Source organism: Aegilops tauschii, chromosome 5, assembly GCF_002575655.3.
Source record: "Aegilops tauschii subsp. strangulata cultivar AL8/78 chromosome 5, Aet v6.0, whole genome shotgun sequence".
NCBI classification, from domain to species: domain Eukaryota; kingdom Viridiplantae; phylum Streptophyta; class Magnoliopsida; order Poales; family Poaceae; genus Aegilops; species Aegilops tauschii.
This window is the reverse complement of record NC_053039.3, coordinates 448,284,555-448,310,911: the sequence shown is the minus strand read 5'-3', so window position 1 is coordinate 448,310,911 and position 26,357 is coordinate 448,284,555. Positions and strand designations below refer to the sequence as shown.

At 44.3% G+C, this 26,357-nt stretch overlaps 1 protein-coding gene across 1 annotated transcript; it reads left to right on the top strand.

The window, feature by feature from the left end:
• The first annotated feature begins 20,241 nt into the window (after positions 1 to 20,241).
• LOC141022984 (uncharacterized) lies at positions 20,242 to 21,189 on the top strand. The gene is made up of 3 exons (XM_073499275.1): positions 20,242 to 20,415; positions 20,512 to 20,809; positions 20,924 to 21,189. The coding sequence occupies exons 1-3, from the start codon at positions 20,242 to 20,244 to the stop codon at positions 21,187 to 21,189; spliced, it is 738 nt and encodes a 245-aa protein (XP_073355376.1).
• Positions 21,190 to 26,357: the final 5,168 nt, after the last annotated feature.

Genomic DNA, 26,357 nt, shown 5'->3' with positions numbered 1-26,357 from the left:
GAACCCGTAGGGTCCGCACGCTTAAAGTTAGATGATGATCGGTATTATGAGTTTTGTGTTTTGATGTACCGAAGGTAGTTTGGAGTCCCGAATATGATCACGGAGATGACGAGGAGTCTCGAAATGGTCGAGACATAAAGATCGATATATTGGACGACTATGTTCGGACACCGGAATGGTTTCGGGGAGTTTCGGCCATATACCGGAGTACCGTGGGGGTACCGGAACCCCCCCGGGGAGTTTAATGGGCCAAGATGGGCCTTAGTGGAGAAGAGGAGGGGCGGCTAGGGCTGGCCGTGCGCCCCCTCCCCCTATAGTCCGAATTGGACAAGGAGGGGGGCGTCGCCCCCTTTCCTTACCCCTCTCTCCTTCCCTTCCTTTCCCCTCCTACTCCAACTAGGAAAAGAGGGAGTCCTACTCGCAGTGGGAGTAGGACTCCTCCCTGGCACGCCCTCCTCCTGGTCGCCGGCCTCCTCCCCCTGATCCTTTATATACAGGGGCAGGGGGCACCTCTAGACACAACAATTGATCTCTTGATCTCTTAGTCGTGTGCGGTGCCCCCCTCCACCATATTCCACCTCGATCATATCGTAGCGGTGCTTAGGTGAAGCCCTGTGTCGGTAGCATCATCATCACCGTCACCACGCCGTCATGCTGACGGAACTCTCCCATGAAGCTCTGCTGGATCGGAGTTCACGGGACATCATCGAGCTGAACGTGTGCTGAACTCGGAGGTGCCGTACGTTCGGTACTTGGATCGGTCGGATCATGAAGACGTACAACTACATCAACCGCGTTGTGCTAACGCTTCCGCTTTCGGTCTACGAGGGTACGTGGACAACACTCTCCCCTCTCGTTGCTATGCATCACCATGATCCTGTGTGTGCGTAGGAATTTTTTTGAAATTACTACGTTCCCCAACAGTGGTATCAGAGCCATGTTTTATGCGTAGATGTTATATGCACGAGTAGAACACAAGTGAGTTGTGGGCGATACAAGTCATACTGCTTACGAGCATGTCATACTTTGGTTCGGCGGTATTGTTGGATGAAGCGGCCCGGACCGACATTACGCGTACGCTTACGCGAGACTGGTTCTACCGACGTGCTTTGCACATAGGTGGCTGGCGGGTGTCAGTTTCTCCAACTTTAGTTGAACCGAGTGTGGCTACGCCCGGTCCTTGAGAAGGTTAAAACAGCACTAACTTGACGAACTATCGTTGTGGTTTTGATGCGTAGGTAAGAACGGTTCTTGCTCAGCCCGTAGCAGCCACGTAAAACTTGCAACAACAAAGTAGAGGACATCTAACTTGTTTTTGCAGGGCATGTGGTGATGTGATATGCTCAAGGCATGATGCTATATTTTATTGTATGAGATGATCATGTTTTGTAACCGAGTTATCGGCAACTGGCAGGAGCCATATGGTTGTCGCTTTATTGTATGCAATGCAAACGCCCTGTAATTGCTTTACTTTATCACTAAGCGGTAGCGATAGTCGTAGAAGCAATAGTTAGCGAGACGACAACGATGCTACGATGGAGATCAAGGTGTCGCTCCGGTGATGATGGTGATCATGATGGTGCTTCGGAGATGGAGATCACAAGCACAAGATGATGATGGCCATATCATATCACTTATATTGATTGCATGTGATGTTTATCTTTTATGCATCTTATCTTGCTTTGTTTGATGGTAGCATTATAAGATGATCTCTCACTAAAATTTCAAGATAAAAGTGTTCTCCCTGAGTATGCAACGTTGCCAAAGTTCGTCATGCCGAGACACCACGTGATGATCGGGTGTGATAAGCTCTATGTTCATCTACAACGGGTGCAAACCAGTTTTTGCACACACAGAATACTCGGGTTAAGCTTGACGAGCCTAGCATATGCAGATATGGCCTCGGAACACTGAGACCGAAAGGTCGAGCGTGAATCATATAGTAGATATGATCAACATAGTGATGTTCACCATTGAAAACTACTCCATTTCACGTGATGATCGGTTATCGTTTAGTTGATTTCGATCACGCGATCACTTAGATGATTAGAGGGATGTCTATCTAAGTGGGAGTTCTTAAGTAATATGATTAATTGAACTTAAATTTATCATGAACTTAGTACCTGATAGTATCTTGCTTGTCTATGTTGTTGTATATAGATGGCCCGTGCTGTTGTTCCGTTGAATTTTAATGCGTTCCTTGAGAAAGCAAAGTTGAAAGATGATGGTAGCAATTACACGGACTGGGTCCGTAACTTGAGGATTATCCTCATTGCTGCATAGAAGAATTACGTCCTGGAAGCACCGCTAGGTGCCAGACCTGCTGCAGGAGCAACACCAGATGTTATGAACGTCTGGCAGAGCAAAGCTGATGACTACTCGATAGTTCAGTGTGCCATGCTTTACGGCTTAGAACCGGGACTTCAACGACGTTTTGAACGTAGTGGAGCATATGAGATGTTCCAGGAGTTGAACTTAATATTTCAAGAAAATGCCCAGGTTGAGAGATATGAAGTCTCCAATAAGTTCTACGGCTGAAAGATGGAGGAGAATAGTTCTGTCAGTGAGCATATACTCAGAATGTCTGGGTATAACAATCACTTGATTCAACTGGGAGTTAATCTTCCGGATGATAGTGTTATTGACAGAATTCTTCAGTCACTGCCACCAAGCTACAAGAGCTTCGTGATGAATTATAATATGCAAGGGATGGATAAGACTATTCCCGAGCTCTTCGCAATGCTAAAGGCTGCGGAGGTAGAAATCAAGAAAGAGCATCAAGTGTTGATGGTCAACAAGACCACCAGTTTCAAGAAAAAGGGCAAAGGGAAAAAGAAGGGGAACTTCAAGAAGAACGGCAAACAAGTTTCTGCTCAAGAGAAGAAACCCAAGTCTGGACCTAAGCCTGAGACTGAGTGCTTCTACTGCAAGCAGAGGTCACTGGAAGCGGAACTGCCCAAAGTATTTGGCGGATAAGAAGGAAGGCAAGCTGAACAAAGGTATATGTGATATACATGTTATTGATGTGTACCTTACTAGAGCTCGCAGTAGCACCTGAGTATTTGATACTGGTTCTGTTGCTAATATTTGCAACTCGAAACAGGGACTATGGATTAAGCGAAGACTGGCTAAGGACGAGGTGACGATGCGCATAGGAAATGGTTCCAAAGTCGATGTGATCGCCGTCGGCACGCTACCTCTACATCTACCTTCGGGATTAGTTTTAGACCTAAATAATTGTTATTTGGTGCTAGCATTAAGCATGAACATTATATCTGGATCATGTTTGATGCGAGATGGTTATTCATTTAAATCTGAGAATAATGGTTGTTCTATTTATATGAGTAATATCTTCTATGGTCATGCACCCTTGAAGAGTGGTCTATTTTTGTTGAATCACGATAGTAGTGATACACATATTCATAATGTTGAAGCCAAAAGATACAGAGTTGATAATGATAGTGCAACTTATTTGTGGCACTGCCGTTTGGGTCATATTGGTGTAAAGCGCATGAAGAAACTCCATACTGATGGACTTTTGGAATCACTTGATTATGAATCACTTGGTACTTGCGAACCATGCCTCATGGGCAAGATGACTAAAATGCCGTTCTCCGGAACTATGGAGCGAGCAACTAATTTGTTGGAGATCATACATACTGATGTATGTGGTCCAATGAATGTAGAGGCTCGCGGCGGGTATCTTTATTTTCTCACCTTCGCAGATGATTTAAGCAGATATGGGTGTATCTACTTAATGAAACATAAGTCTGAAACATTTGAAAAGCTCAAAGAATTTCAGAGTGAAGTGGAAAATCATCGTAACAAGAAAATAAAGTTTCTACGATCTGATCGTGGAGGAGAATATTTGAGTTACGAGTTTGGCCTACATTTGAAACAATGCGGAATAGTTTCGCAACTCACGCCACCCGAAACACTACAGCGTAATGGTCTGTCCAAACGTCATAATCGTACTTTACTAGATATGGTGCGATCTATGATGTCTCTTACTGATTTACCGCTATAGTTTTGGGGTTATGCTTTAGAGACGGCTGCATTCACGTTAAATAGGGCACCATCGAAATCTGTTGAGACGACGCCTTTTGAACTGTGGTTTGGCAAGAAACCAAAGTTGTCGTTTCTTAAAGTTTGGGGCTGCGATGCTTATGTGAAAAAGCTTCAACCTGATAAGCTCGAACCCAAACAGGAGAAATGTGTCTTCATAGGATACCCAAAGGAAACTGTTGGGTAGACCTTCTATCACAGATCCGAAGGCAAGACATTCGTTGCTAAGAATAGATCCTTTCTAGAGAGGAATTTCTCTCGAAAGAAGTGAGTGGGAGGAAAGTAGAACTTGATGAGGTAACTGTACCTGCTCCCTTATTGGAAAGTAATTCATGACAGCAATCGGTTCCTGTGACATCTATACCAATTAGTGAGGAAGCTAATGATGATGATCATGAAACTTTAGATCAAGTTGCTACTGAACCTCGTAGGTCAACCAGAGTAAGATCCGCACCGGAGTGGTAAGGTAATCCTATTCTGGAGGTTATGTTACTAGATCATGACGAACCTACGAACTATGAAGAAGCGACGGTGAGCCCAGATTCTGCAAAATGGCTTGAGGCCATGAAATCTGAGATGGGATCCATGTATGAGAACAAAGTGTGGACTGAGAACCCAGAAGTATAGGGGATCGCAATAGTTTTCGATAAGTAAGAGTGTCGAACCCAACGAGGAGCTAAAGGCAGAACAAATATTCCCTCAAGTTCTATCGACCACCGATACAACTCTACCAACACTTGTATGAGAACAAATTATCCCTGCAAAATCATGTAGTCTGGCTATGCTCCATCTTCACCACATAAAATATTCAAATCATGCACAACCCCGATGACAAGCCAAGCAATTGTTTCATACTTTTGGTGTTCTCAAACCTTTTCAACTTCCACGCAATACATGAGCGTGAGCCATGGACATAGCACTATAGGTGGAATAGAATATGATGGTGGAGGTTTGTGTGGAGAAGACAAAAAGGAGAAGATAGTCTCACATCAACTAGGCGTATCAACGGGCTATGGAGATGCCCATCAATAGATACCAATGTGAGGAGTAGGGATTGCCATGCAACGGATGCACTAAGAGCTATAAGTATATGAAAGCTCAAACTGAAACTAAGTGGGTGTGCATCCAACTTGCTTGCTCATGAAGACCTAGGGCATTTGAGGAAGCCCATCATTGGAATATACAAGCCAAGTTCTATAATGAAAATTCCCACTAGTATATGAAAGTGATAACTCAAGAGACTCTCTATATGAAGAACATGGTGCTACTTTGAAGCACAAGTGTGGTAAAAGGATAGTAACATTGCCCCTTTTCTCTTTTTCTCTCATTTTTTTGTTTTTTTGGGCCTTCTCTTTTTTTGGCCTTTCTCTTTTTATATTTTTTTATTTAATTTTTCCGTCCGGAGTCTCATCCCGACTTGTGGGGGAATCATAGTCTCCATCATCCTTTCCTCACTGGGGCAATGCTCTAATAATGATGATCATCACACTTTTATTTACTTACAACTCAATATTACAACTCGATATCTAGAACAAAGATATGACTATATGAATGCCTCCGGCGGTGTACCGGGATGTGCAATGATCTAGCATAGAAATGACATCAACATCATGCTAGCTATCTTATGATCATGCAAAGCAATATGACAATAAATGCTCAAGTCATGTATATGATGATGATGGAAGTTGCATGGCAATATATCTCGGAATGGCTATGGAAATGCCATGATAGGTAGGTATGGTGGTTGCTTTGAGGAAGATATAAGGAGGCTTATGTGTGATAGAGCGTATCGTATCACGGGGTTTGGATGCACCGGCGAAGTTTGCACCAACTCTCGAGGTGAGAAAGGGCAATGCACGGCACCGAAGAGGCTAGCAATGATGGAAGGGTGAGAGTGCGTATAATCCATGGACTCAACATCAGTCATAAAGAACTCACATACTTATTGGAAAAATCTATTAATAATCAAAACAAAGTACTATGCGCATGCTCCTAGGGGGATATATTGGTAGGAAAAGACCATCGCTCGTCCCCGACCGCCACTCATAAGGAAGACAATCCATAAATAAATCATGCTCCGACTTCATCACATAACGGTTCACCATACGTGCATGCTACGAGAATCAAAAACATCAACACAAGTATTTCTACAATCCACAACTACCCACTAGCATGACTCTAATATCACCATATTTATATCACAAAACAATTGCAAGGAATCAAACATATCATATTCAGTGATCTACAGGTTTTATGTAGGATTTTATGACTAACCATGTGAATGACCAATTCCTGTCAACTCTCTAAATAGATATAAGTGAAGCAAGAGAGTTTAATTCTTTCTACAAAAGATATGCCCATTCTCTAACAAATATAAGTGAAGCAAAAAAGCATTCTACAAATGGTGGTTTTCTATGTAAAGAGAAACAGGCAATCCAAACTTCAAATGATATAAGTGAAGCACATGAAGCATTCTATAAAGCCATACTCAAAGAATATAAGTGAAGTACAATGAGCATTATATAAATCAACCAAGGACTATCTCATACCAGCATGGTGCGTAAAAGAAAAGTGAAAACTAAATGCAAAAGACGCTCCAAGACTTGCACATATCGCATGAACAAACCGAATCCGAAAACATACCGATACTTGTTGAAGAAAGAGGGGATGCCTTCCGGGGCATCCCCAAGCTTAGACGCTTGAGTCTCCTTGAATATTTACTTGGGGTGCCTTGGGAATCCCCAAGCTTGAGCTCTTGCCTCTCTTCCTTCTTCTCACATCGAGACCTCCTCGATCATCGAACACTTCATCCACACAAAACTTCAACAGAAAACTCGGTAAGATCCGTTAGTATAATAAAGCAAATCACTACTATAAGTACTGTTGCAAACCAATTCGTATTTTGTTTTGGAATTGTGTCTACTGTAGTATAACTTTTCCATGGCTTAATCCACTGATATAAATCAATAGTTTCATCAAAACAAGCAAACTATGCATCAAAAACAGAATCTGTCTAAAACAGAACAGTCTGTAATAATATGAACATTCACCATACTTCTGATACTTGAAAAATTCTTCCAAAATTATGAAAAATAAAAAAATTGTATAGAAAGACAGTGCAAAAAGTATCAGAACCATTTGACGTTCCAGTAAAAAATTAAAAATCGCGCACTACAGCCAAAGTTTCTGTCCTGCACCCCACAAACCAACAAGCATTGTAAACATCCTAAAGGCAAACCTTGGCACATTATTTTTATACAATGGATCAATTGTACAATGGGATAATTATTTTTAGTGAAAAGTTTCTGTAATCAAGATTCACAAAGTTTCCGTGAGCATGAACAAAGTTCAAGGCTAGCTCCCACTTTAACAATGCTCGTCCTTCTCACTTTCGCTTTTCTTTTTGAAAAAGTTTTTAGGTTTCCCTCTTTATTTTTTTTGTTTTTAAACTATGTAAAAGAACTCAACAGAAATAAATGACTCTCTAAAACTTCCGGGTTGTCTCCCTGGCAGCGCTTTCTTTAAAGCCATTAAGCTAGGCATATAGTGCTCAAGTGGTGAATCCACCCGGATCCCAAGGTATATCAAAGCCAATTTTAATTAGCAATGATTTGTAATTTAATAGTGAGCACAAAGCAACATATATCATGTAATGACGAAGCCTAACTCTCTTCCTATGCATCGGCTTGTCATAAAAGAACAATTCATGCGCACCTAGTAAAGGCCAATGCATAGTATAAGCAGTTTCTTGCAATTTTATCATATTGGAAACATAGAGAGGTGGAGATATAGTTCCTCTCTCATAATAATTGCAAGTAGGAGCAGCAAGGACATGCACATTATATCTATTAAAATCATCATGTGTAGTAGTAAGAGGCAACCCATCAATATAATCCTTAATAAGGGTGAACTTCTCTGATATAGTGTATTCGGGAGAATTCAAAAAGATAATAGGACTATCATGCGTGGGTGCAATAGCAACAATTTCGTGTTTAACATAAGGAACTATAGCAAGTTCATCTCCATAAGCATAATACATATTGGCATCTTGGCCACAAGCATAGCAAGCATCATCAAAAAGGGATATTTCAAAAGAATCAAAGGGATCATAACAGTCATCATAGCAATCATCCTTCGGTAAGCACGAAGGGGAATTAAACAATGTATCATTTGAAGAGTTACTCTCATTAGAAGGTGGGCACGGGTGATCAAATGAGCTCACAGTTACTCTCATTTGAAGAGTTACTCTTCCTCCTTTTGTTCTTAGCTCTCCTCCTCATCTTTTTCATCCAATGAGCTCACAGTTTCATCAACTTCTTCTTCCATAGATTCCTGCAAAATATTAGTCTCTTCTTGGACAGCGGAGACTTTCTCAATAAGTGCATTAATATCGGAATTGTATTCATAATTCTCATAGCAATATTTGAGGATAGCTAAATTTTCAGGTCTATAAACAGCATCATCAAAATCTTCAAACTCTTTAAACATAGATTCAATTTCATAAGCACCCATAAAAGCAACAAATTCTTCTATTTGTTCCACATCATAGTAATCATATATACCATTAGCATAAGAAGCTAAGGTTTTATTATCATTAAATTTGCATGAAAAGGGAAGGTGTGGAGCCTTCATCCTAGAGCAACAAGTATAATCATAACTCAAGCATACTTGCCGAGCATGCCACTTCAATATATAAATTTGATCCCATAATAGTTTCCCTTTTTGTGTCAAGCGATAATCCCTAAAGTATTCACGTTGATCCAACGTGTCTCCCATTACCAAATTGAATGGGGTTTTCTCTGGATTATCAAAGTAGTACGTAATATCTATCACATAACGAGCATCGAGGGTTTAGGAGGTTCCCCATCTCCATGAGCAGCAAGTACACCTAATTTTTTTGGTATATCGTGTTCCATATCCATAACTAAAGATAGAGAACAACTAAGAACAGCAAATAAAAATTACTTAGTGATAAAGCAAACAAGCACACACGCGAATATTCACCCCACACTATTGCTCCCCGACAACGGCGCCAGAAAAAGGTCTTGATAACCCACAAGTATAGGGGATCGCAACAGTTTTCGATAAGTAACAGTGTCGAACCCAACAAGGAGCTAAAGGCAGAACAAATATTCCCTCAAGTTCTATCGACCACCGATACAACTCTACGCACGCTTGACGTTCGCTTTACCTAGAACAAGTATGAAACTAGAAGTACATTGTAGGTGTTGTTGGATAGGTTTGCAAGATAATAAAGAGCGAGTAAATAAAAGCTAGGGGCTGTTTAGATAAAGACACAACTAAATTAGTTTTAGTAGAGAGCTTTTTGTTACGAGAAAGTTATTTGTCCCTAGGCAATCGATAACTAGACCGGTAATCATTATTGCAATTTTATTTGAGGGAGAGGCATAAGCTAACATACTTTCTCTACTTGGATCATATGCACTTATGATTGGAACTCTAGCAAGCATCCTCAACTACTAAAGATCAAGTCCTCTTTATCCCATACGCAAACAACCTACTTACTCGGGTCTGTGCTTCTGTCACTCACGCCACCCACCATAAGCAAATCATGAACATATTGCAAACCCTACAGCGGGAATCCCTCACGCTTGCGCGACACGGAGAGCACCATAGGACAGCACCAATAATAAAACATGCAACTCAAACCAATCTTGATCATCAAATAACCCATAGGACAAAACGGATCTACTCAAACATCATAGGATATCCATACATCATTGGGAAATAATATATAGCGTTGAGCACCATGTTTAAGTAGAGATTACAGCGGGTAAGAGAGAGGTTACACCGCTGCATAGAGGGGGGAAGAGTTGGTGATGATGGTGATGAAGTTGTTGGTGAAGATTGCGGTGATGATGATGGCCATGGCAGCGTTCCGGCGCCACCGGAAGAGAAGGGGAGAGGGGGGCCCTTCGTCTTCTTCTTCCTTGACCTCCTCCCTATATGGGAGAAGGGTTTCCCCTCTGGTCCTTGGCCTCCATGGCGTGGGAGGGGCGAGAGCCCCTCCGAGATTGGATATGTCTCTCTGTCTCTCTCTGTTTCTGCGCTCTGTTCTGCTGCCCTTTCACCGTTTCTTTTATATCCGAAGATCCGTAACTCCGATTGGGTTGAATCTTTCGCCCAGATCTATCTCATAAAATTAGCTTTCTTGCGGCAAAAGAAGAGCGTCAATCGCCTTACGGGGTGCCCACGAGGGTCCAGGGCGCGCCCCCTACCTCGTGGCCCCCTCGGGCACCGTCTCGCGTTGATTTTACTTCCCAAAAATCATAAATATTCCAAAATAATTCTCCATCCGTTTTTATCCCGTTTGGATTCCATTTGATATGGGGTTTCTGCGAAACATAAAACATGCAACAAACAGGAACTGGCACTGGGCACTGGATCAATATGTTAGTCCCAAAAATAGTATAAAAAGTTGCAAAAGTATATGAAAGTTGTAGAATATTCGCATGGAACAATAAAAAATTATAGATACGATGGAGACGTATCATGGACTTCGGTTGACTTGCCCAATGATCGGCAAGCCATTGAGAATAAATGAATCTTCAAGAAGAGGACTGACGCTAACGGTAATGTTACTGTCTATAAAGCTCGACTTGTTGCAAAAGATTTTCGACAAGTTCAAGGGATTGACTACGATGAGACTTTCTCACCCGTAGCGATGCTTAAGTCAGTCCGAATCATGTTAGCAATTGCCACATTTTATGATTATGAAATTTGGCAAATGGATGTCAAAACTGCATTCCTGAATGGATTTCTGGAAGAAGAGATGTATATGATGCAACCGGAAGGTTTTGTCGATCCAAAGGGAGCTAACAAAGTGTGCAAGCTCCAGCGATCCATTTATGGACTGGTGCAAGCCTCTCGGAGTTGGAATAAACGTTTTGATAGTGTGATCAAAGCATATGGATTTATACAGACTTTTGGAGAAGCCTGTATTTACAATAAAGTGAGTGGGAGCTCTGTAGCATTTCTAATATTATATGTAGATGACATATTGTTGATTGGAAATGATATAGAATTTCTGGATAGCATAAAGGGATATTTGAACAAGAGTTTTTCAATGAAGGACCTCGGTGAAGCTTCTTATATATTAGGCATCAAGATCTATAGAGATAGATCAAGACGCTTAATTGGACTTTCACAAAGTACATACCTTGACAAAGTTTTGAAGAAGTTCAAAATAGATCAAGAAAAGAAAGGGTTCTTGCCTGTGTTACAAGGTGTGAAGTTGAGTAAGACTCAATGCCCGACCACTGCAGAAGATAGAGAGAAGATGAAAGATGTTCCCTATGCTTCAGCCATAGGCTCTATCATGTATGCAATGCTGTGTACCAGACCTGATGTGTGCCTTGCTATAAGTTTAGCAGGGAGGTACCAAAGTAATCCAGGAGTGGATCACTGGACAGCGGTCAAGAACATCCTGAAATACCTGAAAAGGACTAAGGATATGTTTCTCATTTATGGAGGTGACAAAGAGCTAGTCGTAAATGGTTACGTCGATGCAAGCTTTGACACTGATCCGGACGATTCTAAATCGCAAACCGGATACATGTTTACATTGAACGGTGGAGCTGTCAGTTGGTGCAGTTCTAAACAAAGCGTTGTGGCGGGATCTATGTGTGAAGCGGAGTACATGGCTGCTTCGGAAGCAGCAAATGAAGGAGTCTAGATGAAGGAGTTCATATGCGATCTAGGTGTCATACCTAGTGCATCGGGTCCAATGAAAATCTTTTGTGACAATACTGGTGCAATTACCTTGGCAAAGGAATCCAGATTTCACAAGAGAACCAAGCACATCAAGAGACGCTTCAACTCCATCCGGGATCAAGTCTGGGTGGGAGACATAAAGATTTGCAAGATACATACGGATCTGAATGTTGCAGAGCCGTTGACTAAGCCTCTTCCACGAGAAAAACATGATCAGCACCAAGGCTCCATGGGTGTTAGAATCATTATTGTGTAATCTAGATTATTGACTCTAGTGCAAATGGGAGACTGAAGGAAATATGCCCTAGAGGCAATAATAAAGTTATTATTTATTTCCTTATATCATGATAAATGTTTATTATTCATGCTAGAATTGTATTAACCGGAAACATAATACTTGTGTGAATACATAGACAAACAGAGTGTCACTAGCATGCCTCTACTTGACTAGCTCGTTGATCAAAGATGGTTATGTTTCCTAGCCATAGACATGAGTTGTCATTTGATTAACGGGGTCACATCATTAGGGGAATGATGTGATTGACTTGACCCATTCCGTTAGTTTAGCACTTGATCGTTTAGTATTCTGCTATTGCTTTCTTCATGACTTATACATGTTCCTATGACTATGAGATTATGCAACTCCCGTTTACCGGAGGAACACTTTGTGTGCTACCAAACGTCACAACATAACTGGGTGATTATAAAGGTGCTCTACAGGTGTCTCCAAAGGTACTTGTTGGGTTCGCGTATTTCGAGATTAGGATTTGTCACTCCGATTGTCGGAGAGGTATCTCTGGGCCCACTCGGTAATGCACATCACGATAAGCCTTGCAAGCATTGTAACTAATGAGTTAGTTGCGGGATGATGTATTACAGAATGAGTAAAGAGACTTGCCGGTAACGAGATTGAACTAGGTATTGAGATACCAACGATCGAATCTCGGGCAAGTAACATACCGATGACAAAGGGAACAACGTATGTTGTTATGCGGTTTGACCGATAAAGATCTTCGTAGAATATGTAGGAGCCAATATGAGCATCCAGGTTCCGCTATTGGTTATTGACCGAAGACATGTCTCGGTCATGTCTACATAGTTCTCGAACCCGCAGGGTCCGCACGCTTAAAGTTAGATGACGATCGGTATTATGAGTTTTGTGTTTTGATGTACCGAAGGTAGTTAGGAGTCCCGGATATGATCACGGACATGACGAGGAGTCTCGAAATGGTCGAGACATAAAGATCGATATATTGGACGACTATGTTCGGACATCGGAATGGTTTCGGGGAGTTTCGGACATATACCGGAGTACCGGGGGGTTACCGGAACCCCCCGGGGAGTTTAATGGGCCAAGATGGGCCTTAGTGGAGAAGAGGAGGGGCGGCTAGGGCTGGCCGCGTGCCGCCTCCCCCTCTAGTTCGAATTGGACAAGGAGGGGGCGGCGCCCCCTTTCCTTCCCCCTCTCTCCTTCCCTTCCTTTCCCCCTCCTACTCCAACTAGGAAAAGAGAGAGTCCTACTCCGGAGTAGGACTCCTCCCTGGCGCGCCCTCCTCCTGGCCGCCGGCCTCCTCCCCCTGATCCTTTATATACGGGGGCAGGGGGCACCTCTAGACACAACAATTGATCTCTTGATCTCTTAGCCGTGTGCGGTGCCCCCCTCCACCATATTCCACCTCGATCATATCGTAGCGGTGCTTAGGCGAAGCCCTGTGTCGGTAGCATCATCATCGCCGTCACCACACTGTCGTGCTGACGGAACTCTCCCGTGAAGCTCTGCTGGATCAGAGTTCGCGGGACGTCATCGAGCTGAACGTGTGCCAAACTCGGAGGTGCCGTACGTTCAATACTTGGATCGGTCGGATCATGAAGACGTACGACTACATCAACCGCATTGTGCTAACGCTTCCGCTTTCGGTCTATGAGGGTACGTGGACAACACTCTCCCCTCTCGTTGCTATGCATCACCATGATCCTGTGTGTGCGTAGGAATTTTTTTGAAATTACTACGTTCCCCAACAGAGCGCCCGTCGGAGAAGGGGTGGAGCCGGGCCCGGTGGCGGGGTGGCGGCGGCTGGAGGGTTAGGTCGAGGGAGAGAAGAAAGGAGCTCGCATAGAAGCTGGGCTTCACGTACAAAAATAGAAAAATTCGTTCTAAGCCATTGGATTGAAGATAGACGCTATAGGTTATAGTGGAGGGATCCGCGCGAACTATTAGCGAAAAGGACCCTCGCTCATAGTTAATTTGCTTCTGATATCATTATCCTCCAAACCTGAATCAGATGACTCGCCGATCTCTCACTGCCAAGCAGAGTACAGAAGATGGCAGCGGTCCAGATCTATGGGAGAATTGATTTTGACCCCCTTTGTTCGCTCGCCTTTGCTCCTAGACCCCCTTGTTCGCACGCCTTGCTCTGAACCCCCAGGTTCTAGATGTTGCTGATAACCCCTTTGGCATGGTTAACAAATGTGTTAGTACATAAGACGCCATGTTTAGGCAGTGGTTGGAATCTGCCACCGCGACAACCGAAACCATGGCCGCCGCCCTCCGCCCGCTCACCTTCGCCCTCCTCATCCTCCTCGTCGTCGCTACAGGCGCCGCAGCCGCCCCGCGGGAAGGCGACGAGTGCTCCGCCACCGCCGCCTGCGTCTCGGGGCTACACTACGGCGATGGCGGGGCCAACATCTATGCGCTCGCAACCCCCGTCGACCCCCTCACGCCGTCACTAACGCTCCTCCATCTCGCCGACGGAGCAGAGCACTGGCCTCCCGTTAAACAACTACTCCTGGCTCACTATGCACAACTCCTTCTCCATCTTGGGGTAGCAACTGAGGGCGGCGGGCGGGGGAGAAGCTCGGCTGGAGGCAGCAATGGAGGGCGGCGGATGGAGCAGCCAGGGGCGACAGGACGTAGCGGCTCTGGCGGCTGGAAAGAACGAACGGGTCGGCCCAGGCCGTCCTCTCTATCTCGCGTAGTCGTGTTGGGGAAAACTGTATGGGGCGGATTTGTAAAAAAACAAGACCAACCCGGGCTAGACTAGCCTGTTGGCATTTTTTATAGAAGAAAACTCCGTGAGCATCAAACGCTCAAGCCGAGACTTGAACCCTGGTGAGGGGGCTGCGAACTCCCGTGCCTTGTTAACTGAGCTAAGCCCAGTTCTCATGGGGGGATTTGTCAGTTCATGATAAGGCCAGGGTTCAGAGCAAGGCGTGCGAAGGGGTCTAAGGTTGTGTTTGGTTGGACTTTAACTTCCAACTTCTAGGCCCAAAAGCTATAATCTGTACCAAAGTGTGTTCCCAGGAAGCTGAATCCTATTCGGCGCCCCTTGCGCCGCTTAAAGGCATCGGCGCAAACGGGCGCACACCCCCCGCCCCCACGCCTCCATGTTGGGCCGGCCCGTTTTACCACTTTTCTTCTGTTTCAAAAACGCAAAAAACTATGGGCGTGCGTGAGTCTATCCCGCGACATCTCGTCAAGGGTTAGCGCCGAATAGCCAGCTGACCTACCCATCTGTGTTGTCTGGTTACTTCCTTTTACTTCTTTTCCTCTTGAATCTTTCCGCTTTTCTTTTTTTATTTTTCTTTTCTCTTTTTCCTTTTTCCTTCTATTTTTCAAAATGCGTATTTTTTATCAGAATCGATAAACCCTTTTTCAGATTCCGTGAACTATTTTTTATATTGATGAACTTTTTTCGAATTCGTGAACACATTTGAAATCAATAAACGTTTTTCAAATTTGTCAACCTTTTTTATCAAAACTGATGAATTGTTTTTAAAATTTGTGACTTTTTAAAAATTGGTGAACTTCTTTGGAATTCGTGAACTTTTTTTATCGAAATCGATTAACATTTTTTAAATCCATGAACTTTTTTATTATCAAAATCGATTAACTTTTGTCAAACCCGTGAACTTTTTTTATCAAAATCGATGAACTTTTTCAAAATCCGGTGAACTTTTTTGAAATTCTTGAACTTTTTTGAAATGCATGAAAATTTTCTTTTATCAAAATCAGGTGAACTTTTTAAAATTCGTGAACTTTTTCTTTTATCAAAATCCGGTATCTTTTTTCAAATTCGTGAACTTTTTTGAAAAATGATGATTTATTTTGTGAACATTTCTTTGAAATCCGTGACCTTTTGTCAAAATCGACAAACTATTTTTAAAATTCATGAATTCTTGTTCAAATTGTCCTTCCTTTTTTCAAAATAATTTGTACTGGGGCTCAAACGTGGGTCAAATAGAGCTGTTTCCGCACATAACACAATGAGTTATCCTGGTGCAGTCGTAGGAGCGCCAAGTCCATCAGCAATTACATGTGGGTTTGAATCCCGGCTGGTACGCATTTTTCTTCATGTTTGTTTTTTAGCATCTGGCGCGAGAGATACTGGGCTGGCCCACTACCGCGCTCCTTCGAGCGCCATGAGGAAAGTAGCAGATTCGTAAGAAGTTGCAATTTCTTCTAGTGCAAATCCCGCAGCCCACATACCCCAACTTGTCCAGCTTCTCAGCAGACCGTTTTGCTAACTTACCTGAGAGTTAAGGGTTATTTACCCACATTTGCCACTCCCTAGTGAAAACGATTCGCTGCCGATAAGAAAAATCTCCTCGTACCATCGACAGCAAAAACTCCTCGAGGGAAGGTGGAAGCTCCGGAAGTGATGGGGTGTCATGGCGCAAGCAGGGAGTGAACTCTGGGATGAGCGGGAAGAGCAGCAATGGAGAAGAGAAGGAAGTCACGAGCCCTCTTAAGCAAGGTGGTGGAAGCAAGCGGCAGGGGGAAATATCAGCCTCTAAACAGTTGTGTTTCAATGAGCAGCAAGACAACGAGAGCAAGAATGAGAAAGGCAAGGTGGACATGGTGGTTGATGAGGTGGTCTGTGTAGCTGCTCTCAGCATGAAGGGGCGTGCTGGTGGAAAGCTAGGGGAGGAAGATAATACCGGGAGGCAGAAGGAAGAGGGGGAAGATGACTCAGGCAAGCAGATGGGGAATGAAAGTGTTAGGACTGAAAAACAAAGTGAGAAGAAGGGCAAGAAATTCAAGCGAAAGCCGAGGGAACATAATGGGGGTGACCAGGGAAGCTTGGGGGCTGCAACCGGGAAGAGAAGTGGGGAGGAGATGGAAGTGGATGTTGAGCATGCACCGAAGAAGGGCAAGGTAGGAGATGGTTCGGAGGTGGACACAGTGACTGAAAGAGCATCAAACATATTATCGGCCGGGCTGCAGGAGCAGCCCCGCCAGGAGCAATGAAAATAATAGGTTGGAACTGCCGGGGACTTGGAAATGGCCCGGCAGTTCGCAGTCTCCTCGAATTGGGGAGGTCGGAGGATCCAGATGTTTTATTTTTGTGTGAGACTAAACTGTTTGAGAAAGAATTGGAGAGGTTCAGGTGGATGTTGGGGCTCGCCAACATGTGTGCGTGGACTTCTGAAGGTAGGAGTAGGGGAGTAGTGATGTTTTGGAGACGTGGAATAAACATTACTTTGCGGTCGTACGGCATAAGGCATGTGGATGTCGATGTCAATGATGACAATGGGAGTGTGTGGAGGCTGACTGGTATGTACGGCGAATCAGCGTCGGAGAGGAAGGGAGAGACGTGGAGGACTCTAAGGATCTTAAAACAGCAACACCAAGATGGTAGACCCTGGCTTTGTCTTGGAGACTTCAATGAAATTCTGTCAAACGATGACAAGAAAGGAGGGGTAGACAGACCACAGCAGGCCATGGATAAATTCAGAGATGCATTGTGTGATTGTTCGCTGATGGATATTGGTTTCGAGGGTGATATCTTTACGTGGCGCAACCATGGGAAGACGCTTAATACATACATTTGTGAACGGTTGGACAGAGCCACAGCAAACCGTGAATGGTGTGATCTATTCCCGAGCTTCAGGGTAGTAAATGGTTCACCTCGACACTCTGATCATAGGCCCGTTATTGTTTGGACAAAGGGAGAGCAAAGGAGAGGCAGAGGAGGCGGTGATAGTGGATTCAGATTTGAGGCACGTTGGTTCCAGGAGGAAGGTTGTCAAGAGTTAATTCAGGAGGCATGGGAGGAGAGTAGGGAGCAAGGAGGAGTGGATGTCGCCGGATCAATGCGTGTTCTCGCGGGTAAACTCCGCAAATGGGACAGGGAGGTGCTAGGGGAGTTGGAAGGAAGGCTGAAAAGAGCGAAGGCTGACTTTGAAAGGTGTATGAGGGAGACGGTGACAGAAGAGAAGATTAAAGAAGAGGTGGAGTTGAGGTGCCAAGTTCAGAGGTTGGAGGAGACGAAATACACAAAGTACAAACAGAGAGCGCATGTGTGGTGGCTTAGAAGAGGAGATAGGAGCACACGGTACCTTATGGCGAAGGCTTCGGCACGGCGCCGGATAAATACAATAAAGGAGTTAAGAAGGGAGGATGGGTCAGTAGTAGAGGAGGGAGAGGAGATTTCTAACTATGTTTGTTCGTTTTTTCAGGATCTTTTCACCTCAACTATGGGTGACCGAACCCAAGAACTGATTGATAAAGTGACTCGACATGTGACCCCTCAAATGAATGATTTGCTTGTAGCCGAATTCACGAGGGAAGAGGTTAAGGCAGCTCTGGACCACATAGGAGACCTTAAGGCACCCGGGCCTGATGGAATGCCCTCTGTTATCCATAAGAGATGTTGGCATTTCATGGGTGATCCAGTCGTCGAGGAGGTTCTCGGTGTTCTTAACGGCGGACCTATTCCAGAGGGTTGGAATGATACGACGGTGGTGCTCATCCCCAAAGTGAAAAACCCAACAAGGATCAAGGACCTGCGACCAATTAGCCTATGTAATGTACTTTACAAATTGGTGTCAAAGGTCATTGCCAACAGACTCAAATTAGTACTTCCCGAGCTCATTTCTGACAGCCAAAGCGCGTTTGTTCCAGGTAGATTGATCACTGATAATGTGCTTGTTTCTTATGAAATCTCTCATTATCTCATGAACAAGAAGAGAGGCAAGGACGGGGTGGTGGCGGTTAAAGCTGACATGAGCAAGGCATATGATCGGATCGAGTGGAACTTCCTCGAAGCAATGTTGTGCAAGCTAGGATTTAGGCGGCCTTGGGTTAATCTGATAATCAAGTGTGTGTCTTTAGTAAGATACCAAATAAAGATAAATGGGGTTTTGACAAATCAGTTCTGCCCTACCCGAGGTCTGCGGCAAGGTGATCCTTTGTCACCATACTTGTTCGTCATTTGTGCCGAGGGATTGTCTGCTCTGCTACAAGATGCTGAAAGAAGTGGAAAAAACAGCGGAATAAAACTATGCCCAGCGGCGCCTACAGTGTCACACTTGTTCTTTGCGGATGACTCGGTTCTGCTGCTGAAGGCTAGGAAGGAGGAAGCCCAAGCACTTCACAATGTGTTGGCTTTGTATGAAAACTGCTCGGGACAGAGAATTAACTTGGAGAAATATGCTCTCATGTTCAGTCCTGGCATGCACCAGCAAGCTCGGAATGAGGTCAAGGATGCACTGGCAATTACAAATGAATCCTGGCATGAGAAATATTTAGGCCTCCCTGTGTATGTGGGCAGATCCAAGAAGAAAGCTTTCGCATATGTGAAGGACAAAATCTGGCAACGTATGCAAGGGTGGTTAGAAAGGCTCCTTGCTAAGTCAGAGAAGGAGACCCTTGTGAAGGTGGTCGCTCAGGCAATTCCGACGTATGCCATGTCGTGCTTCTACCTAACGAAATCCTTTTGTGCGGAGGTGAGTGCAATGATTGCCAAGTTCTGGTGGAGTCAACAAGATAAGAAAAACCCCATCCATTGGTTGAGCTGGGATAAACTGACAAAACCGAAGGCTATGGGTGGTCTGGGATTCCGGGATATGTATAGTTTCAATGTTGCCATGTTGTCAAGACAAGTATGGCGCCTCATACAACACCCAGAGACTTTATGTGCTCGTGTGCTCAAGGCAAAGTATTATCCTGATTGTCACATTTTGGACGCTGAACCGAAAGACGGCATATCATACACTTGGAGAAGCATGTTGCATGGAGCAGACCTCGTCAAGCAAGGATATATATGGCGTGTTGGTGATGGTATGAATGTGGAGATTTGGAAGGATCCATGGATTCCGAGAGCATGGTCTAGAAGGGTTATCACACCGTGAGGTGCATGTCTTCTAACCCACGTCAACAAGTTGATTTGCCCAATTACTGGAGGGTGGGATGAACCTCTAATCAGAGACATTTTCTGGCCTGATGATGTAAAGCATATTCTTCAGATCCCGCTGAGAGAGGGCATAGATGATTTTACTGCCTGGCACTTTGATGGAAGAGGAAGACATTCTGTCAGAGGTGCATACAAACTTCATGTCCAGCTAGAGAAGGAACGTAAAGGAAGGAGCACCGGCAGCAGTACTATGGTAGCGGGTGATCTGAATACTTGGCCTGACCAATCATGGAAGCGTATCTGGTCAATGCCGTGCCCACAGAACATCAGAATGTTCGTATGGCGTCTGAAACATAATTCGCTAGCCCTCTGCATAAATCTGGCAAACCGTGGTGTCAAACTTGATAGCACCAAGTGTTTCTTCTGCGGTCGGATGGATGAAGATGGGGCTCATTTGTTTGTCAAGTGCAAAACAGTTAAGGTACTGTGGCGATCGCTTGATATGAAACATGTCCGGGCGCCACTTGAAGTAGCGCATTCAGTACATGAGACATTGGATATGTTATGGGCCTTACAGGAGCAAGAGAGAGTTGCGATTTTAACCATGTGGTGGCAGTGGTGGCAGAACCGTAACAAGGTACGAGAAGGAGAGCTCCCTCTGTCAGCCGAGGAAATCGTTCGGCGAACGAAGAGCTATAGCCTTGAATATGCCGAGTTCTTTGGCAAGGATGTGAAAGCCAAATCTAACACACGCTGGAGACCGCCACCTGATGACATCATAAAGCTTAATGTGGACGGAGCTTTCAATGCTGGAGATGCTCGTGCGGGATGGGGTGTGGTTGCTCGTAACAGCCATGGAAATATTCTTCATGCAGGTGCAGGAAGTACCAATGCTACCTTTGATGCTTTTGGGGCGGAGCTAAGAGCAATGGAACGTGCTATTACCATAGTTGCTGATCTTGGTTTGCTACGGGTGGCTTTTTAAACAGATTCCAAACTGATAGAAGAAGCGCTGGACTTTGCCTGTGCCGACTCGTCGCCATACGCTCCAGTCATCGAGGACCTGAAGCTACAAATGAAGATGTGGTTCTCATTTAGCAAGGTCCGAGCCTGTCGTCGTGAGGCCAATAATGTAGCCCACGAATTAGCTAAGATTGGTCAGTGTTGTTTTAATTCTAAAACTCTGTACTGGGAGTCTGATGTTCCGCCCATTGTGGCTGGCTGTGCTTTGGGTGATATGCCCACGCACACCTAAGCAATAAAACTTTGCTTCCCCTAAAAAAAACTCCTCGAGGGAAAAATTCCCTCGTCCCGAGCGACGGGCTAGGGTTTCTAGCCGCCGCCGCCAGCGCTCCCGGCCCTCCACCGCCACCGCCGTCGCCGCCTCCAGTGCTGCAGGCTCTCCATCGCCGCCCGAGCTACACCCCCTGCGTATCCATCCGCCTCTGAGCAGTACGCCGCCCGCCCAGCGGCCCTTCCTCGCCGGCCGTTCGGCGCCGGCGACCGGAGCTGCGCAGCCCTCCACGGCGAGGTAGCCTCCGTCCTTACTCCCTCATTCCTCCTCTTCCATTCCTCCATCCTCCCCTTCCAACGAACTGCTACAATAGGTTCATTCATGTTACTTCTCTTCCTAAATACTAGTACACTGCACTATTGCCTGATGCTATTGATTCCTTATGGATGCTAGTGCTATTGATTAGTACAGATTATGGATGCACTCTTGACACATTAGTACATATTATGAGTCCATGTTAATTTGCATAAACTGAGTACAGATTGCTTGCTAGTAGGTGGTGTATTTGGGATAAATTGTGTACAGATTGACTGATTGGTACAGGTTGCTTCTGCTTCTGTTGTGAATGGAGCCCATGTAGTACCTTTCTGATGTGAATTTAGTTAACATTGATTGCTTGCTATGTTCTGCTATGAATAAATTGGAAGATGTTTACATATTGTACAATTGGTTGCTTCTGCTTCTGTTGTGGAGCCCATATATATAATATGTAGTATGCAACTTGAAAGTATAATAGTTGAATTCGTATGTGTTAGCTGTGAATCATCTAAATTGTCATAATTTTCCTTTGCAAAACGGTCGTTCTATTGCCTACCAATGTGCATATCACTATTTTACGGTCAAGTTGCACATAAAAATATTGAATCATTGTCCAGGGTCATTACAGACAATTCACAGTCAAATTTGCAGTATCACAACTGTTTCAGCCAAACGACTTCCAGCTCCGCTACGTATATCATGATAGATGTTTGCCTCTAGGGCAACGACTGAAGGAAATATGCCCTAGAGGCAATAATAAAGTTATTATTTATTTCCTTATATCATGATAAATGTTTTTATTCATGCTAGAATTGTATTAACCAGAAACATAATACATGTGTGAATACATAGACAAACATAGTGTCACTAGTATGCCTCTACTTGACTAGCTCGTTGATCAAAGATGGTTATGTTTCCTAGCCATAGACCTGAGTTGTCATTTGATTAACGGGATCACATCATTAGGAGAATGATGTGATTGACTTGACCCATTCCGTTAGCTTACCACACGATCGCTTAGTATTCTGCTATTGCTTTCTTCATGACTTATACATGTTCCTATGACTATGAGATTATGCAACTCCCGTTTACCAGAGGAACACTTTGTGTGCTACCAAACGTCACAACGTAACTGGGTGATTATAAAGGTGCTCTACAGGTGTCTCCGAAGGTACTTGTTGGGTTGGCGTATTTCGAGATTAGGATTTGTCACTCCGATTGTTGGAGAGGTATCTCTGGGCCCTCTCGGTAATGCACATCACTTAAGCCTTGCAAGCATTGCAACTAATGAGTTAGTTGTGGGATGATGTATTACGGAACGAGTAAAGAGACTTGCCGGTAACGAGATTGAACTAGGTATTGAGATACCGACGATTGAATCTCGGGCAAGTAACATACCGATGACAAAGAGAACAACGTATGTTGTTATGCGGTCTGACCGATAAAGATCTCCGTAGAATATGTGGGAGCCAATATGAGCATCCAGGTTCCGCTATTGGTTATTGATCAGAGACGTGTCTTGGTCATGTCTACATAGTTCTCGAACCCGTAGGGTCCGCACGCTTAACGTTTCGATGACAAGGAGAGGGGGGCGCCCCCCCCCTTTTCCTCCTCTCCTCCACCTCTTTCCCCTCCACTCCTAATCCAACTAGGAAAAGGGAGGGAGTCCTACTCCCGGTGGGAGTAGGAATCCACCTGGCGCGCCCTTCCTGGCCGGCCGCACCTCCCCCCCTTGCTCCTTTATATACGGGGGCAGGGGGGCACCCTAGAGACACAACAATTGATCGTTTGATCTTTTAGCCGTGTGCGGTGCCCCCCTCCAGCATAGTCCACCTCGATAATACTGTAGCGGTGCTTAGGCGAAGCCCTGCGTCGGTAGAACATCATCATCATCACCACGCCGTCATGCTGACGAAACTCTCCCTCAACACTCGGCTGGATCGAAGTTCGAGGGACGTCATCGGGCTGAACGTGTGCTGGACTCGAAGGTGTCGTGCGTTCGGTACTCTATCGGTCGGATCGTCAAGACACGTACGACTACATCAACCATGTTGTGCTAACGCTTCCGCTTTCGGTCTATGAGGGTACGTGGACAACACTCTCCCCTCTCGTTGCTATACATCACCATGATCTTGCGTGTGCGTAAGAATTTTTTCGAAATTACTACGTTCCCCAACAGTAGCATTCGAGCCTGGTTTTATGCGTTCATGTAATATGCACGAGTAGAACACAAGTGAGTTGTGGGCGATATAAGTCATACTGCTTACCAGCATGTCACACTTTGGTTCGGCGGTATTGTTGGATGAAGCGGCCCGGACCGACATTACGCATACGCTTACGCGAGACTGGTTTTACCGCCGTGCTTTGCACACAGGTGTCTAGCGGGTGCCAGTTTCTCCAACTTTAGTTGAATCGAGTGTGGCTACGCCCGGTCCTTGCGAAGGTTAAAACAGCACCAACTTGACAAACTATCGTTGTGGTTTTGATGCGTAGGTAAGAACGGTTCTTGCTGAGCCCGTAGCAGCCACGTAAAATTTGCAACAACAAAGTAGAGGACGTCTAACTTGTTTTTGCAAGGCATGTTGTGATGTGATATGGTCAAGATGTGATAAGATATAAGTTGTTGTATAAGATGATCATGTTTTGTTGAAGTTATCGGCAACTGGCAGAAGCCTTGTGGTTGTCTCTTTATTGCATAAGATGCAAGCGCCAAATAATTGCTTTACTTTATAGCTATGCGATAGCTATAGTTGCAAGAGCAATAGTTGGCAAGACGACCATGTGACGACACATTGATATAGATCAAGATGATGGAGATCATGGTGTCATGCCGATGACGATGGAAATCATGACGATACTTTGAAGATGGAGATCAAAGGCACAAGATGATGATGGCCATATCATGTCACATATTTTGATTGCATGTGATGTTTATCTTTTATGCATCTTATATTGCTTTGATTGATGGTAGCATTATAAGATGATCTCTCACTAAATTATCAAGGTAAAAGTGTTCCCCCTGACTATGCACCGTTGCGAAAGTTCTTCGTGCTGAAACACCACGTGATGATCGGGTGTGATAGGCTCTACGTTCAAATACAACGGGTGCAAAACAGTTGCACACGCGGAATACTCAGGTTAAGCTTGACGAGCCTAGCATATAACAGATATGGCCTCGGAACACTGAGACCGAAAGGTCGAGCGTGAATCATATAGTAGATATGATCAACATAGTGATGTTCACCATTGAAACTACTCCATCTCACGTGATGATCGGACGTGGTTTTGTTGAAATGGATCACGTGGTCACTTAGAGGATTAGAGGGATGTCTATCTAAGTGGGAGTTCTTTAAGTAATATGATTAATTGAACTTTAATTTATCATGAACTTAGTCCTGGTAGTATTAGCATATCTATGTTGTAGATCAATAGCTCGTGTTTAGCTCCCCTGTTTTATTTTTGATATGTTCCTAGAGAAAACTATGTTGAAAGATGTTAGTAGCAACGATGCGGACTTGGTCCGTGATCTGAGGATTATCCTCATTGCTGCACAGAAGTATTATGTCCTCGATGCACCGCTAGGTGACGGACCTATTGCAAGAGCAGATGCAGACGCTATGAACGTTTGGCTAAGCTCAATATGATGACTACTTGATAGTTTAGTGCACCATGCTTAACGGCTTAGAATTGGGACTTCAAAGACGTTTTGAACGTCATGGACCATATGAGATGTTCCAGGAGTTGAAGTTAATATTTCAAGCAAATACTCGAGTTGAGAGATATGAAATCTCCAACAAGTTCTATAGCAAAAAGATGGAGGAGAATCGCTCAACTAGTGAGCATGTGCTCAGATTGTCTGGGTACTACAATCGCTTGAATCAAGTGGGAGTTAATCTTCCAGATAAAATAGTGATTGACAGAATTCTCTAGTCACCATCACCAAGTTAGTAGAACTTCGTGATGAATTATAGTATGCAAGGGATGACGAAAGTAATTCCCGAGCTCTTCGCGATGCTGAAATCGACGAAGGTAGAAATCAAGAAAGAGCATCAAGTGTTGATGATTGACAAGACCACTAGTTTCAAGGAAAAGGGTAAAGGGAAGAAGGGGAACTTCAAGAAGAACGGCAAGCAAAGTTGCTGCTCAAGTGAAGAAGCCCAAGTCTGGACCTAAGTCTGAGACTAAGTGCTTCTACTGCAAAGGGACTGGTCACTGGAAGCGGAACTGCCCCAAGTATTTGGCGGATAAGAAGGATGGCAAGGTGAACAAAGGTATATTTGATATACAGATTATTGATGTGTATTTTACTAGTGTTCGTAGCAACCCCTCGGTATTTGATACTGGTTCAGTTGCTAAGAGTAGTAACTCGAAACGAGAGTTGCAGAATGAATAGAGACTAGTTAAGGGTGAAGTGACGTTGTGTGTTGGAAGTGGTTCCAAGATTGATATGATCATCATCGCACGCTCCCTACACTTTCGGGATTAGTGTTAAACCTAAATAAGTGTTATTTGGTGTTTGCGTTGAACATGAATATGATTTGATCATGTTTATTGCAATACGGTTATTCATTTAAGTTAGAGAATAATTGTTGTTCTATTTACATGAATAAAACCTTCTATGGTCATACACCCAATGAAAATGGTTTGTTGGATCTCGATCGTAGTAATACACATATTCATAATATTGAAGCCAAAAGATGCAAAGTTAATAATGATAGTGCAACTCATTTGTGGCACTGCCGTTTAGATCATATTGGTGTAAAGCGCATGAAGAAACTCCATGCTGATGGGATTTTGGAATCACTTGATTATGAATCACTTGATGCTTGCGAACCATGCCTTATGGGCAAGATGACTAAAGACTCCGTTCT